The sequence below is a fragment of the Schistocerca americana genome, chromosome 4, assembly GCF_021461395.2.
Source record: "Schistocerca americana isolate TAMUIC-IGC-003095 chromosome 4, iqSchAmer2.1, whole genome shotgun sequence".
Classification (NCBI taxonomy): Eukaryota; Metazoa; Arthropoda; class Insecta; order Orthoptera; family Acrididae; genus Schistocerca; species Schistocerca americana.
In genome coordinates this window covers 376,324,770-376,339,791 of record NC_060122.1, presented here as the reverse complement: position 1 = coordinate 376,339,791, position 15,022 = coordinate 376,324,770, and the positions used below count along the sequence as shown (strand labels likewise).

Below are 15,022 nucleotides of genomic sequence, written 5' to 3'. Positions count from 1 at the left end.
GACAACCAACCGATCGACTAACCAACGGTCGTTCCAACCAAGCTCGTCCCCACTCAACTTACGTGTGTTGGCAAGTCATGTGAGTTTCGGCTGTCCGGAGCTCACTGCACCTCTGATGACCAATTGAAGGGGCCCAGAAGCGGTCGGAAGGCCAAATACACGTCGCCCGATGAGACGACCAAACGAACGACTAACCAACGGTCGTTTCAACCAAGGTCGTCCCCACTTAACTTACGCGTGTTGGTAACAGTCAAGTGAGTCTCGTCAGTCCGGATCTCACTGCACATCAGATGACCAATGGAAGGGGCCCAGTTACAGTCGGAAGACGAAATACACGTCGCCCGATGAGACGACCAACTGAGCGACTAACCAACGGTCGTGTCCACTCCAGTCTCCTTCCGGCGGACAGTGCATGTGTGTCGCAAGCGGTCGGTGAGTACTGGCTGTCCGGACCTCACTGGCGCTGCGCCACGACTGAACTCGCGACGGACGTCGACCCGGAAATACTAGCGGTCGCTCCAGAGATAGTAAGTCAGTGGATCTATCGATAAGCGCAGCTGCGGCCACCCACGGACAAGCAAACCAGCAACTTCCAGTAAATCGAACAAAAAAACGAGGCGGCAGTACCGCAAAGAGAAGATGACAAACAATAAACGCCATGAACGCGAGCCGCGCTCGGCTCAGCATTCCCTGGGGGATGTCGTCATTCTGGAAGTTACAATGGAGCAACACAAGTATGCATCTGCTGTTTTCCCCGGCACGGTGGCATCTACCAGCAGGACAATGCAACGTGTCACACAGCTCGCAGTGTATGTGCGTGTTTCCCAGTGCACCAGGATGAATTTGCCGCACTCCCCTGGCAACGAGACTTCCAGGGGTAAGCCCAAACGAGAATCTGTGGGACAACATCGATTGGACTGTTGGCGCCATCGATCCTCAATCGAAAAACCTAGCACTGCTGACCACAACACTGGACTCGTCATGACTGCACACCAGTGTCCGTACCTTCCAGAACCTCACTGACTCTCTGCGTGCACGTCTCCCAACAGTTCGCGTTGCAGTCAGTCGCTGTTCAGGCTTTTGACAGGTGATGTGACTGAACAATGCTGTATTCCTTTAGCACGTTAAGTGTTGCTAATTACTATTGACACGTACGCTTTCAAAGAAGTGTTCCAAATGTCACATGCATTCCTTTCTGCTGTGAGCACTAAATTCCTTAGAACAGCCACTGATCATCTGATAAATGTAGGCTCGATTTTAAATTTTTTAGACATCCTCAGACCAAAAAAGTCCACAGGATTGAGATCAGCTGATCTTGGAGGTCCTGCTCAACCTGTCCGTCTTCAACCATACTGGTGTGTTAGATGTCGTCTTACATCAGCGGATAACTGTGCCGGTGTCCCAGCCATTGGCCATGGGTTATATTTAGGGTCAATTAGATGGGGACTTAATCAAAAAAATTGCATTGAAAATACATTTGTAGTAACTAGGACAATATCTCGTACTGAAATCAATGGCGGATTGTAAATCCACATTGTTAATTATTACACAAACGTTTAATGGAACGTTTTTGCTTTTATTACCATATACATTAAGTCGTGCCAGTTTTCAATATAAATTATGGTACACTTTACATAGACTGGAATCTGCAAGTCAGGCTAAGTTGTCACTCAGTAGGGTAAAGATACTTATTTCAAACAATATCTCTTAACAAACGTAACTACGACGTTTGTCCGGCGGAATACCAACGCTATTCGCTCTGCAGCAATTCAGGCAGAGATTGACGCTAGACTGCCATATCCTAATCCAGTAGTAGTTCCGTGGCGCGCTACCACATTCACGTAAATGTGGTCAGAGAGAGACTTTTATCTACCTCATTGAATTTTACTGCTGGGTATCAACGCTCACAGCAATTTAGGTGGACCAACCAGGTCACACCCTAAACACAAAATCCACAAAATCCTACAGCTACTCGTTCCACTCCCAGTAATTTAATTTCATCCCAGCGTTATCGTGCAATCGGGATACGCTGCATTTTCAAACCTGTGCTGTCAGAAAGAGATGGCACTAGCCAAGCGGAATTCCGTTTCTACGACACGGCAATCAACATTTTGCGACGTTCCAGAAGATAACTACTGCAGTAGAAGGGATGAGATACCTTGAGGTTTTTTTCTATTAGACACGCAGTTGTAATACACTGCCCTTTCTCCGGTTGCTCAATGTTGCCACTTAGAGGAGCATTTACATTGTCCTCTCTCTCTCTCTCTCTCTCTTTTTTTTTTTTTTTTATGTGAGACATCTTAAACTCGTTTCTGCTAATGAACATAGTAAGAAGAAGTGGGTGTGTAATAGGCTTAGGTCATTTGCACTAAACAGCATGCCTGTCATCTCATTCGTATAAATCCATACTGACAATCAATAAATTTAATATTGCTCTTAGAGTTCTTTGGAAGAATCTAGAAGTGTCTATGACCACACGCATTACCACATTTTTCAGCTTCGTTGTAGTTCCATAAGGGAGCAATAAGACCAACTAATTCGAAAAAGGAAACAAAAACCACTATCTATGACAGATTGGAAAAAAGTAAACAGTTTAGATTGTCTGTTGGCTCCAATATTGCCAGAAGATGGAGGGTTGTATAGCGTGTGGCACATCGAACAATATAACATGCAAACGTTTGCTTGTAGTGCATGTTTAGGATGGGTAGTACTGACAGAGAACCATGTGAAATAGTTCTAAGTTCCTTACCGAAAATTAGCTGAGGCAGTTAATCAGAGAACCGACTAGTGAAAATAATATCTTAGACCTGCTGGTTACAAACAGAACCGAACTTTTCGACTCTGCACAGAACTGGGAGTCAGCGATCATAGGGCCGTTACAGCATCGCTAAACACGGCTGTTAAGTTGGTGTGCAAAGAAATGTAGGAAGAGCTGTCTATTTAGCAACAGTGACAAGAGACAGATTACCTGTCAAGTCATCACGGAAATTTCATGTCCAACACTGACAATGTTGAGTATCAGTGGACAAAATTCAAGAGCATCGTACACTACGCTTTAAAAAAGTATGACACGAGTAAAACTGTGAGGGATGGAAAATACCACCCTGATTCGACAACCGAAAGCAAAGAGAGCTTCACTGCAAATTTCAAACTAGCCAAAACCTCACAGACAAACAAAAATTAGACGAGGCCAAAATTAGCGTAAGGAGGGCTACGCGTGAAGCGTTCAACGAATTCTAAGGTAGAACTCTAGCTACTAACTTAACAGAAAATCGCAAGAAGTTCCGGTCTTATGTTAAATGAGTAAAAGGGCCGATGGCATCTCTACAGACTCTCTGTTTGCATAATGGCTTTGAAACAGAGAATGACACAGAAAATCCCGAAATACTTAACGTCTTTTCTCAAAACTGTTTCACAGAGGAAGCTCACACTTTGGTTCGTCCTGTAAGTAGTTGCACGAACAACAAAATGATAAATATTGAAATAAGTGAGCAAGCAATAGAAAAGCAACTGAAATTACCTTATAGTGGAAACGCCATTGAACCTGAAAGGATACCCATTCGATTCTAAGCAGAGTATGCGCAGGAACTTGCCCCTCTTCGAGCAGCTGTGTACCGTAGGTCTTTTGAGAAGGAAAGCGTCCCTAATGAGTGGAAAAATCATTTCCGTTTTCAAGAAGTGTCGTCGAACTGATGCACAAAATTATAGGCCTATATCTCTGACGTTGGTGTGTTGAAAAATTTTCGGACGTGTCTTAAGCTCGCATATTATGACATTTCTGGAGACTGAAAATCTCCTCTGTAGGAATCAAAATCGTCTGAAACCGAGTTCTTTCTGTCCGTTCACGAGACACAGAGCGGGCGCACGGGTAGATGTTACACTACTGCCCGTTAAAATTGCTACACCACGAAGATGACGTGCTACAGACGCGAAATTTAGCCGACAGGAAGAAGATCCTGTGATATGCAAATGATGAGCTTTTCAGAGTATTCACACAAGGTTGACGCCGGTGGCGACACCTACAACATGCTGACATGAGGAAAGTTTCCAACCGATTTCTCATACACAAACAGCAGTTGACCGGCGCTGCTTAGTGAAACGTTGTTGTGATGCCACGTGTAAGGAGGAGAAATGTGTACCATCACGTTTCCGACTTTGATAAAGGTCGGATTATAGCCTATCGCGATTTCGGTTTTTCGTATCGCGACATTGCTGCTCGCGTTGGTCGGTATCCAATGACTGTTAGCAGAATATGGAATCGGTGGGTTCAGGAGGGTTATACGGAACGCCGTGCTGGATCTCAACGGCGTCGTATCACTAGCAGCCGAGATTACAGGCATCTTATCCGCATTTCTGTAACGGATCGTGCAGCCACTTCTCGATCCCTGAGTCAACAGATGGGGACGTTTGCAAGACAACAACCATCTCCACGAACAGTTTGACGATGCTTGCAGCAGCATGGACTATCAGCTCGGAGACCATGGCTGCGGTTACCCTTGGCGCTGCATCACAGACAGGAGCGTTTGCGATGGTGTACTCGACGACGAACCTGGGTGCATGAATGACAAAACTGCATTTTTTCGGATGAATGCAGGTTCTGTTTACAGCAACATGATGGTCGCATCCGTGTTTGGCGACATCGGGGTGAACGCACGTTGGAAGCGTGTATTCGTCATCGCCATACTGGCGTATCACCCGGCGTGATGGTATGGGGTGCCATTGCTTGCACGTCTCAGTCACCTCTTGTTCGTATTGACGGCACTTTGAACAGTGGATGTTACATTGCAGATGTGTTACGACCCGTGGCTCTACCCTTCATTCTATCCCTGCGAAACCCTACATTTCCGCATGATAATGCATGGCCGCATGTTGCAGGTCCTGTACGGGCCTTTGGGGATACAGAAAATGTTCGACTGCAGCCCTGGCCAGCACATTCTCCAGATCTCTCACTAATCGAACACGTCTAGTCGATGGTGGCCGAACAACTGGCTCGTCACAATACGCCAGTCACTACTCTTGATGAACTGTGGTATCGTGTTGATGCTGCATGGGCAGCTGTACCTGTACACGCCATCCAAGCTCTGTTTGACTCAATGCTCAGGCGTATCAAGGCCGTTATTACGGCAAAAATGTGGTTGTTCTGGGTGAAAATGTAATCACATGTCATTTCTGGTATAATATATTTGCGCAATGAATACCGGTTTATCATCTGCATTTCTTATTGGTGTAGCAATTTTAATGGCCAGTAGTGTATTTTGAATTGGAACCATGTCCGGAAACGTGCCATTTCTCTTCTACGGCGGTTTCAGTTCAGATGTTTTAACTCATCTACTTCTACCTGGGAAACTGAAGTAGGCTTGATGCTGTACGGTTATTGGATAGCAAATCGAAAGGAAACGTAGCGATTTATCCATTTATGATTTGAGCACATTTGCTTGTATTTACACTTAAACATTATGTGTTTATATTATTTTTTAAATAAAAAATAGTAAAAAATATAAACAGCATACTGCACGTTCAGAACAGTACTGAAGCATTGCAATAGCTGCTCCATGTGGCGACCACCAACGTTGCTTCAGATATTGTGGCCACAATGGATGTTCTGGGACACGCTCTCCATCCCAGTTGATGTTTTTTCAGTTTCTAATGCAGTGGCCACAGCTCGTGCCAGCAGATCTCCTCTGTCTCTACAGGAGTCTCGTAAATTAAACTTTGCATACAATCCCACAGAAGTGGTCCATAGGGGTTAAATCCGGCTACTGCATATCAGGACAAGCAACTCCAATACATTTTATTCCCTCGACGGACGTGGACGCGCTACACTTGAAACCATCGTAGAACTGAAATTATGTGTTTCCTAAGAAGGGTTGCTATTCAAAATATTACATACTCCCTCTCCTCTAGAAGTCCTAGAAGTTTGTAATGCGAATTTCCGAACACCCTGTGTACATCACAGATGGTTACCGTTGCCAATTTGATTTCCGTTAGGACCAATAACGAAAATTAGCCTCGGAAAGCAAATACTATTATGTGAATGCGCGTATCTGTCCGAAATGTATATAATTATATGCGTATAACTATAAGTATATAATGTTTCGCAGCTGCAGATTATGAATGGTGTCTATTCTTTCGGACAGCCACCGCACATTCGTACAACTGCTAAGCCTTGCTGGGCAATGGATCCCCCTCCTTCAAGTGCGAATGTACAAATACGCCCGACCTCCTGTCTGAATCTCTGAGAAGCAAACAAGTGTATAGCGCACTGGGACGGCGGACAGGTGGCTATCGGCGGAGGGTAATTTCCAAGAATGATTGCGTATCGAAGTCGCGGGGTCCAAACGATTCATATCGAACGTGCGATTGTAAATTGATCATGCGAGTCTCGTGGCGGGCGTTATGATCTATTATTTGTTCTAGTCATTTTTATCTGTTTTCCGTCGTTCCTTTAGTTCGTCTACATTACATTCCCACCCTAATTATTTGTGACCTGATTGGGAAACTCAGTCTGTTTCTGTCGATAATTAGTGTAGTGTCTGGTGTTTCTGACGTTTCATGTGCGAATTCTCTGACGTGGAAAACTCTAACTCCATTTGTATCCAGCATAGAGAGTTGTTTGGCATTTTGCCGCAAATATGGAGATCTGCTGGACGGGGGAAGGAGGGACTGTGTTGACTGTGGTGCTGCAAAGTCTGTAAAACTTCGTAAGAGGAGTGTCGATGCAGAAATACCGTCGCAATTTCATTGCGGACAGTGCGGAAAACGAACGAGTGTCAGGAAAAATACGTGGTTCGACTCTTCCAAGTTATACATTCAGACGAGCGTAATTCTTGTATCGTGCTGGATTTGAGACTACACGTTGCAAGCAACAGCATCGGAAACAGAGTTATCTGCAAATATCGTGTGTGACTACTTCTGGTTTTGCCGAGAGTTACGTGGTAGTGACAAATGATAGTGTACCAATTGGTGGAGCGAATAAAGTTGTAGAAGTAGACGAATCTCATATAGATAGACGAAAAAACCAGAGATGACAACCTTCGAAAAGTGGAATAGATCACATTTGGGTATTCGGTAGAATAGAAAGAGAGTCTCGGAAGTGTTTCGTTGTGAGAGTACTGTCCCAAGACAAGCACTTTAGTGTGTCCATTAAACACTTCATATTTCCTGGTACTAAAGTTATTACAGACGGGTTTCAGTCTTACAAGACTCTGAAAGCTGAAGGGTTCGACCACGAATTCATCAACCATTGTGCGAAGTTCGTGTCTTCGGACGACCCCAGTGTCCACACCCAGAATATTGAGCGGCAGTGGAAATCTGTTAAATCTACAACAAAAAGGGAGGGCGTCCCGGACAAAGGGACGACCTATACTTCTTTCAGTATCTGTACTTCCACAACTTGCGTCTGCAAGGGAAAGTTAATGCACGCGACAATCTGCCGATATTCTTGCGCGAGTTGGTCGGAGTGGCCGAGCAGTTCTAGGCGCTACAGTCAGGAACCGCATGACCGCTACGGTCGCAGGTTCTAATCCTGCGTCGGGCATGGATGTGTGTGCTGTCCTTCGGTTCGTTAGGTTTAAGTAGTTCTAAGTTCTAGGGGACTGATGACCTCAGAAGTTAAGCCCCATAGTACTCAGAGCCATTTGAACCACTTGTGATATACTTGCGTGATATTGGCAGAGTTTACCCTGGATATGGGAAAAAGGGAACTGTCCCTGTAGCATATACATCACATGGACTGCCACATGACGGTAACATCGACGACGTATAAGGTAAAGAGTCTCATTTGAAATTACAAGTATTTTTGTAACTTCTTTCTTTTGTCGTTACTGCAGTGACCACCTTAAACATACTCACAACGCTCGCAACGATACTCGCATGATCGATTTATAATTGCACGTTCGATATGTATCGTTTGGACCCCCGACTTCGATAGGCAATCATTCTTGGAAATTACCCAGCGGAGTGTGAGTCAGTGCAGTTGTGATACCTCTGTGGCCCGCATGGTGCAATAGTAACGGCACCTTCCTAGTATGCAGGGGATCCCGGACCGCTAGACATTTTCCTCCATCGCTGCTGATTTTGCTTAATGTCCCGCTGCAGCTGACAGCAGTGATCTTCCTTTAAAGTACATACAGGCTGTAGCAAAAAGGTACGGCGAAACTTTGAGGAAACATCCCTAACACCCAAAGAAAGAAAATATGTAATGTGGAAATGTGTCCAGAAACGCTTACTTTCCATGTTAGAGCTCATTTTATTACTTCTCTTCAAATCACATTAATCATGGAATGGAAGCACACAGCAACACAACGTACCAGCGTGACTTCAAACACTTTGTTACAGGAAATGTTCAAAATGTCCTCCGTTAGCGAGGATACATGCATCCACCCTCCATCGCATGGAATCCCTGATGCGCTGATGCAGCCCCGGAGAATGGCGTATTGTATCACAGCCGTCCACATTACGAGCACGAAGAGTCTCTACATTTGGTACCGGGGTTGCGTAGACAAGAGCTTTCAAATGCCCCCATAAATGAAAGTCAAGAGGGTTGAGGTCAGGAGAGCGTGGAGGCCATGGAATTGGTCCATCTCTACCAATCCATCGGTCACCGAATCTGTCATTGAGAACCGTACGAACACTTCGACTGAAATGTGCAGGAGCTCGATCGTGCATGAACCACATGTTGTGTCGTACTTGTAAAGGCACATATTCTAGCAGCACAGGTAGACTATCCCCTATGAAATCATGATAACGTGCTCCATTGAGCGTAGGTGGAAGAACATACTGACGAAACTGAAATGAGCTCTAACATGGAAATTAAGCGTTTCCGGTCACATGTCCACATAACATCTTTTCTTTATTTGTGTGTGAGGAATGTTTCCTGAAAGTTTGGCCGTACATTTTTGTAACACCCTGTATAAAGCAAATACATCCTGCCTTTCCCACAGGCGCAGCAGACCAGCAGCCGCGGTGCCGGCAGCTCACTCACCGCTGACCGGCGGCGCTTCGGCGTCCTCGGCGGCGGCGCCGGCGCACTCCTCGGCGGTGGGCTCGGCCAGGCCGGCGGCGATGAGGCGGCGGCACTCGCGCAGCGGCTGCAGCAGGGCGTGGTAGCGGCGCTGCAGCTGGAACACCTCCTTGTCGAAGGCGGCCCGCAGGTAGGCCAGCCCCAGCTGCAGGTAGCGCAGGTGGCGCACGCGGCGCCGCACCGCCCCCGGCGTCGCCTCCTCGCTCTCGGCCATGCGGCGCTCCGTGTCTCGCAGCAGCCGCAGCACGCGCCGCCGGAACGCCGCCGGGTCCGGCGCCGACTCGGCCAGCCGCGCCAGCGCCGCGTCCACCTCCGCGTCCTCCTCTCCCGGCGACGTCGACGCTCTGCCCCTCTGCGCCGCGTCTCCGGACACGACGCCCGCCGGCTCTGCAGCCGCTTCCTCGTCGCCGAGCTTCTCCGCAGCCTCCGGTGTCTCGACCCGTTCCGCAGCGCCGGTGCTCTCTCGCCTGCTGTCCTCGGGCGGTACTTTCTCGGCGGTGTTCTTATCTCCCGCGCCCTTCAGAGCGTCGACTTGTTCTTTTACTCGATCCATCGTCAAATTTCTTCCTCGCGACTGAGTTCTCGGAACCAAACAGTGCCCTACCCAATTTCGATTGGCCGCAGATAGCTCTGTTGCGGAGAGTGTTTCCGTAGAAACGGTCGAGCTGCAGACGGTGCACAAATCGTTGACAAATGAACGACGACTCATTGACAATGAGCACGCTCACAATCTTCTTCGGTATACATGAAATTTCGGTTACTATACATTTGGCGTTCATATCGCATACAAACGAGAACTGACATACTTTATTCTTAGACTAGCACTACTATTTTCGGACAAAACACCATTCACAGAATCAAAAGATAGCAAAGCCGTCGAAGTACGAGAACTACTGCACAATCAGCTTAAAATTTCACGCATCCTCGTCGCTGATGGCTCTGAGCACTATGGGACTTAACTTCTAAGGTCATAAGTCCCCTAGAACTTAGAACTACTTAAACCTAATTAACCTATGGACATCACACACATCCATGCCCGAGGCAGGATTCGAACCTGCGACCGTAGCGGTCGCTCGGTTCCAGACTGTAGCCCCTAGAACCACTCGGCCACTCCGGCCGGCCTCGTCGCTGACCGGAATAATATATTTGAAGCATAGAAAAGGAAATAGGGAATGTGTTAGAAAACGATCAGTTTCGCTTTACAAAAGGCAAAGACATCTGCGAGGCAGTGCTGACGTTACACTTGATGGAGCCTTTGGTAGCTGAGTGGTCAGCGAGACGGAATGTCATACCTAACGGCCCGGGTTCAATTCCCGGCTGGGTCGGGGATTTTCTCCTTATCATAATCATTTCATCCCCATCTACCCGCAAGTCGCCGTAGTGTCGTCAACACGAAAGACTTGCACCAAGCGAATGGTCTACCCGACGGGAGGCTCTGACTCCACGTTACTTGATAATAAAAGCATGACTGAAGAAAAATAGAGACACGTTCATAGGATTTGTCGACCTAGAAAAAGCGTCGTCTGACAGTGTAAAATGGTTCAAAATGTTCAAATTTCAGAGAACAGTTTGAGTACCTTAAAGCGTAAGATAGGTAACAAACAACATTTACAAAAACCTAGAGGGAGGAATACGACTGGAAGACCAAGAACTAAATGCTCGGGTTAAAAAGCTGTTAGAAAGGATGTAGTCTTTCTCATCTGCTGCTGAATATGTACGTCGAAGAAACAGTGACGCAAATGAAACGAATTTCAAGGGTGGGGGTAAACACTCATGATGAAAGGATATCAACGATAAGATTCGCTGCGGAGACAGATATACTCAATGAAGCTGAAAGGATTTGTTGGATGGAATGACTACAGAATATGGATTGAGAGTAGACCGAACAAAGACGAAAGTAATGAGAAGTAGGAAAAATGAGACATGGGTGTGTGTGCTTGTCCTTAGGATAATTTAGGTTAAGTATTGTGTAAGCTTAGGGACTGATGACCTTAGCATTTAAGTCCCATAACATTTCATAAACATTTGAACATTTTTGAAAAATGAGAATAGCAAAAATTTCCGTTATCTTGGAGGCAAAATTACCCAAGACGGACGAAGCAAGGAACCCATCAAAAGCAGACTAGCTGAGCGGAAAGAGCATTCCTGGCCAAAACAACCCTAATATAACTGAACGTACGCCTTGATTTAAGGAAGAAATCTATGAGAATGCACGTCTGGTGCACATCATTGTATGATAGTGAATCATGGACACTGGCAAAACCAGAAGAGAACAGAATAGTAGCGTTTGAGATGTGGTGCTACAGAGAAATGTTGAAAATTCGTTGCACTGGTAAGGAATGAAAAGTCTCTTCTCTGAATCGACCAAAAATGGACTATATGGAGAACATTGAAAAGGAGAAGGGATTAGATTATAGGACTTGCGATAGGACAAATGGCTCTGAGCACTATGCGACTTAACTTCTGAGGTCATCAGTCCCCTAGAACTTAGAACTACTTAAACCTAACTAACCTAAGGACATCACACACATCCATTCCCGAGGCAGGATTGGAAACTGCGACCGTAGCGGTCGCTCGGTTCCAGACTGTAGCGCCTAGAACTGCAAGGCCACTCCGGCCGGCTGTGGTAGGACATCCGCGGTACAAGAGGGATACATAGATTGCAACACATGGTACTAAAGGGATACATAGCTGGGAACACTAACAGACGGTCGTTGTGGCCGAGCGGTTCTAGGCGCTTCAGTCTGGAACCGTGCGACCGCTACGGTCGCAGATTCGAATCTTGCCTCAGTCATGGATGTGTGTGATGTCCTTACATTAGTTAGGTTTAAGTAGTTCGAAGTTCTAGGGGACTGACGACCTCAGATGTTGTCCCATAGTGCTCAGAGCTATTTGAACCATTTTTTGAACACTAACAACAAATAATTGAGGATTAGTACAAGAACGTTTGAAGATGAAATTCTGTAGTAACCTGCTTACAGTCTACTTTTATTAAAGATGATTACCGATTTCGGTTTTACCCGGCCAGATATCAATACCTGATAAAATGCTGCTTCCGGGTCGGGGAGGTGCACCGATCCCAGATAGAATTCTCCCGGCGGATTACGGACGAGGTGTGCCCCCCGTTCCAGCTTACAGCACTTCTGCCAGATGCTCCCCTGGTACGCCGTTAAGAACCGTTTCTGCAGCTGCCGCCATGGAGAAATTTCTCGCTAACTCCGCCATGTACGCTGCACCCACCACCATTAAGCAGCACTAGGTAAACTCTCTCTCATCACCTCTATCTAAACGAAAAACCCCTTTCCTCAGTGAGCGGAAATTGTCTGAGGCGGCAAAGAAATTAACCAGGACTAACACGCATGGGTGGCCGTGAAATGATACATTACAGTGCCATTCGATCATCCTATTTCATACAGAGCGGCGAACAGCAACCACCCAGTGATTTAAAAAGCGTTGAATGCTCTCACAAATCACGAAATATGAGGAAACAGTATATAATTAGATGACGGATAAAGTGGAAATTGACAATAGCCATAAGGTTTGACCAGTGCTCTAGTGAACATGCGTGAGCCGTCGTAAGCATGACTACAACTTATATCCTTGTCCATACTTTAATACCTGAACAAGACGGTCGGCTTTGATTACTAGAAGTTACTGTACCCGGAAAATGAATATTTCAAGTTAGAACAATCAGTGACACATATAGCCTATAACAGAAACGTTTACTGGAAACAAAACTAATGGAGTACCACAAAAGAAGCCCTACAGCTATAACAGATTTCACGACTCATAGTGCGAACTGACACAACAAAAGAACATGTTTGTCGTAGACTGTGCCGTGCCCGCAAGTTTTCAGGCAAGGCGCCACGATCGGTCGATCGAGTGCCTTTTACTGGTTTTGGTCTGTGGATTTGCCGAGTTTTGAAGGCCGTGAGCTGTCAAAAAGGCGGATGTAGGGGCTCGCGCGGTCTGAGAAGAGTTGAGCTGTGTTTACGTTTGGAGACAGTGTGGAGCCGTGTTATGATGTGTTGGTCAGGGCGCGGCGCTACTGATATGGAATACGCCGTTGTCGCTCGTTGGCGGTCACGATGGACAGCCATTTGAGACTGCACAGACGGCGACTGACCGTTAATATGTGGATCATACTACAGTCTGGATCCTTCGGTGAGCATCTCAGCGCCTGGTCATTTAAGTAGATTTTGATGTTTTAGCCGTGGAGGCACTTGTGTTGTTTTCGTTTGTGTGCGGGTTAGGCTAAGGAATTATCACAAGCATACAAATTTTATACAGTGTGGTCAGAATTAATGTATTGGCAGATCACACATGTTTAACTCCAATCCGATGAGAGTTCGGATGTGTATTTTGTAATTGTTTTTGTATATCAATTTTCTGGTAGCTGGAGGGAGTAGTTAACGCTTAAAATTGTCTTTACGTGTGGGCTGTTTTATGGCGGTGGCAGTTCACACGTAATTTTTTGTACCGTGTGCATTCGGATTTGTATTTTGTAATTATTGTGATACATAAGTTTTGTGGTAGCTGGAGGGAGTATTTAACCCTTAAAATTGTCCTATGGTCTGGTGACGATGTTACTTCGAAACCGTTTGGGCTCATTTACGACCGTGGCAGTTCACACGTAATTTTTTTCAGCGTGGTTATTTGGATTTGTACATTGTCCTACGGAAATTTTATGTTCTGCCTGTTTTTGTTGTAGGCTGACTCTGTACCTGTTATTGTTTCTATAGTATAGCGTGTAGCTGCATGTGGGTCGCGCCATTGAATTTGGCTTCCTGTATTACGTCTGTTATTCAAAGATTTTTGGTGCAAATTGTGATCGAACAAGGTAACAGATTAAAGAGTTCTTAAGTTCCTGTACTCGAAACAAAGCCTTAACTGTTAGACAGTATGGTTTTAAACAGTTGCTTTTGATTTTACAAATTTGTACCGATGTATTCTGGATAGTTCAGTAATTGCTGTGTTGTATGCTTCAGTTAAGGGTGAGTCGTTTTAAACGTGCTAAGGTAGACCACTGTCTTGGGGTTGGGGTTTGATTACCCAAGTCGTGTGAATCGGAGAGGGTATAAAAATTAGTTTCACAGAGTGCTAGCATGTGGGGCAATAGGTATATTTGTTAGTCCACTAGTTTAAGCTCTGTATCAGCAAAATGATTCGTTGTGTTGTGGGCGCGAAATTAATTACTACTGAGACCTGGCGCCTTTGGGCGTGCCCATTTGATATGTTTTATTGGAACTTTCCACCAGTTTATCACGTGTCTGTGTTATATAGTAAATTGAGACATTAACTGTCAGTTAGAATTGACTGGATTGTCACGATTTTTGGTACCGAACTGTAACTTTAAATTGTCTCATGGTCCAAGCACTGTAAAATTTCACTGATTTCAGATTGTTTGAATAATTGTCTTGGTACAGTTATCTGAAAAACCTAAGTAGTATAAGCTCTTTTTGTGGGTTGTTAGGCCTGAAGCCGCTATTGCTACCAAAACTACTCATGTAGAGCGTCTCCATATTGTTCATTCAGTCATTTTGATTTTGTGTTCTATTCATGTAGTAAATTTTTTGCTTTTTGTTGCTATGTTATGAATTTCTTTGACTACAAGCCTGATGTAAATTTTGGAGCTTCCGTCAAGCGTGTATTTCTGAAGCCTTTTAAATATTCTAAGCTTCGTCCAATTTCACTTAACGATTCTTTCAGTTATTTGACAAATTATTTTATCCTCTTTTAATTTAACTGAATGCATGTTTTGGTGTAAAGTTTAAAGCAGCCGCTACTGTTGATCTCTGAAGTTTAGTAGTCTTTACTTGATGACCTTAGAGTAATAAGTACAGTTAAATTTTGTTAAGGTTTGATTGGCTACGATTCGTGTGTCATAGAAAATTATTTAATTACAGACTTCTGTATTTTGTCAAGATATATAGTTTGTTTGATAAATCCATATTGTGTACTAGATTGTTTCAGCTGTGCACCAGCACTTTATCGCTCCAA

General features: G+C 45.2%; 1 protein-coding gene across 1 annotated transcript in view; it reads right to left on the bottom strand.

Moving 5' to 3' along the window:
• Window positions 1-9,575, bottom strand: part of LOC124613497 (nucleosome assembly protein 1-like 4) — a 75,488-nt gene extending 65,913 nt beyond the window's left edge. Inside the window, exon 1 of the mRNA XM_047142204.1 lies at window positions 8,984-9,575. Coding sequence (XP_046998160.1) covers window positions 8,984-9,575 — 592 coding nt within the window. The remainder of the gene's footprint in view (window positions 1-8,983) is intronic.
• Window positions 9,576-15,022: the final 5,447 nt, after the last annotated feature.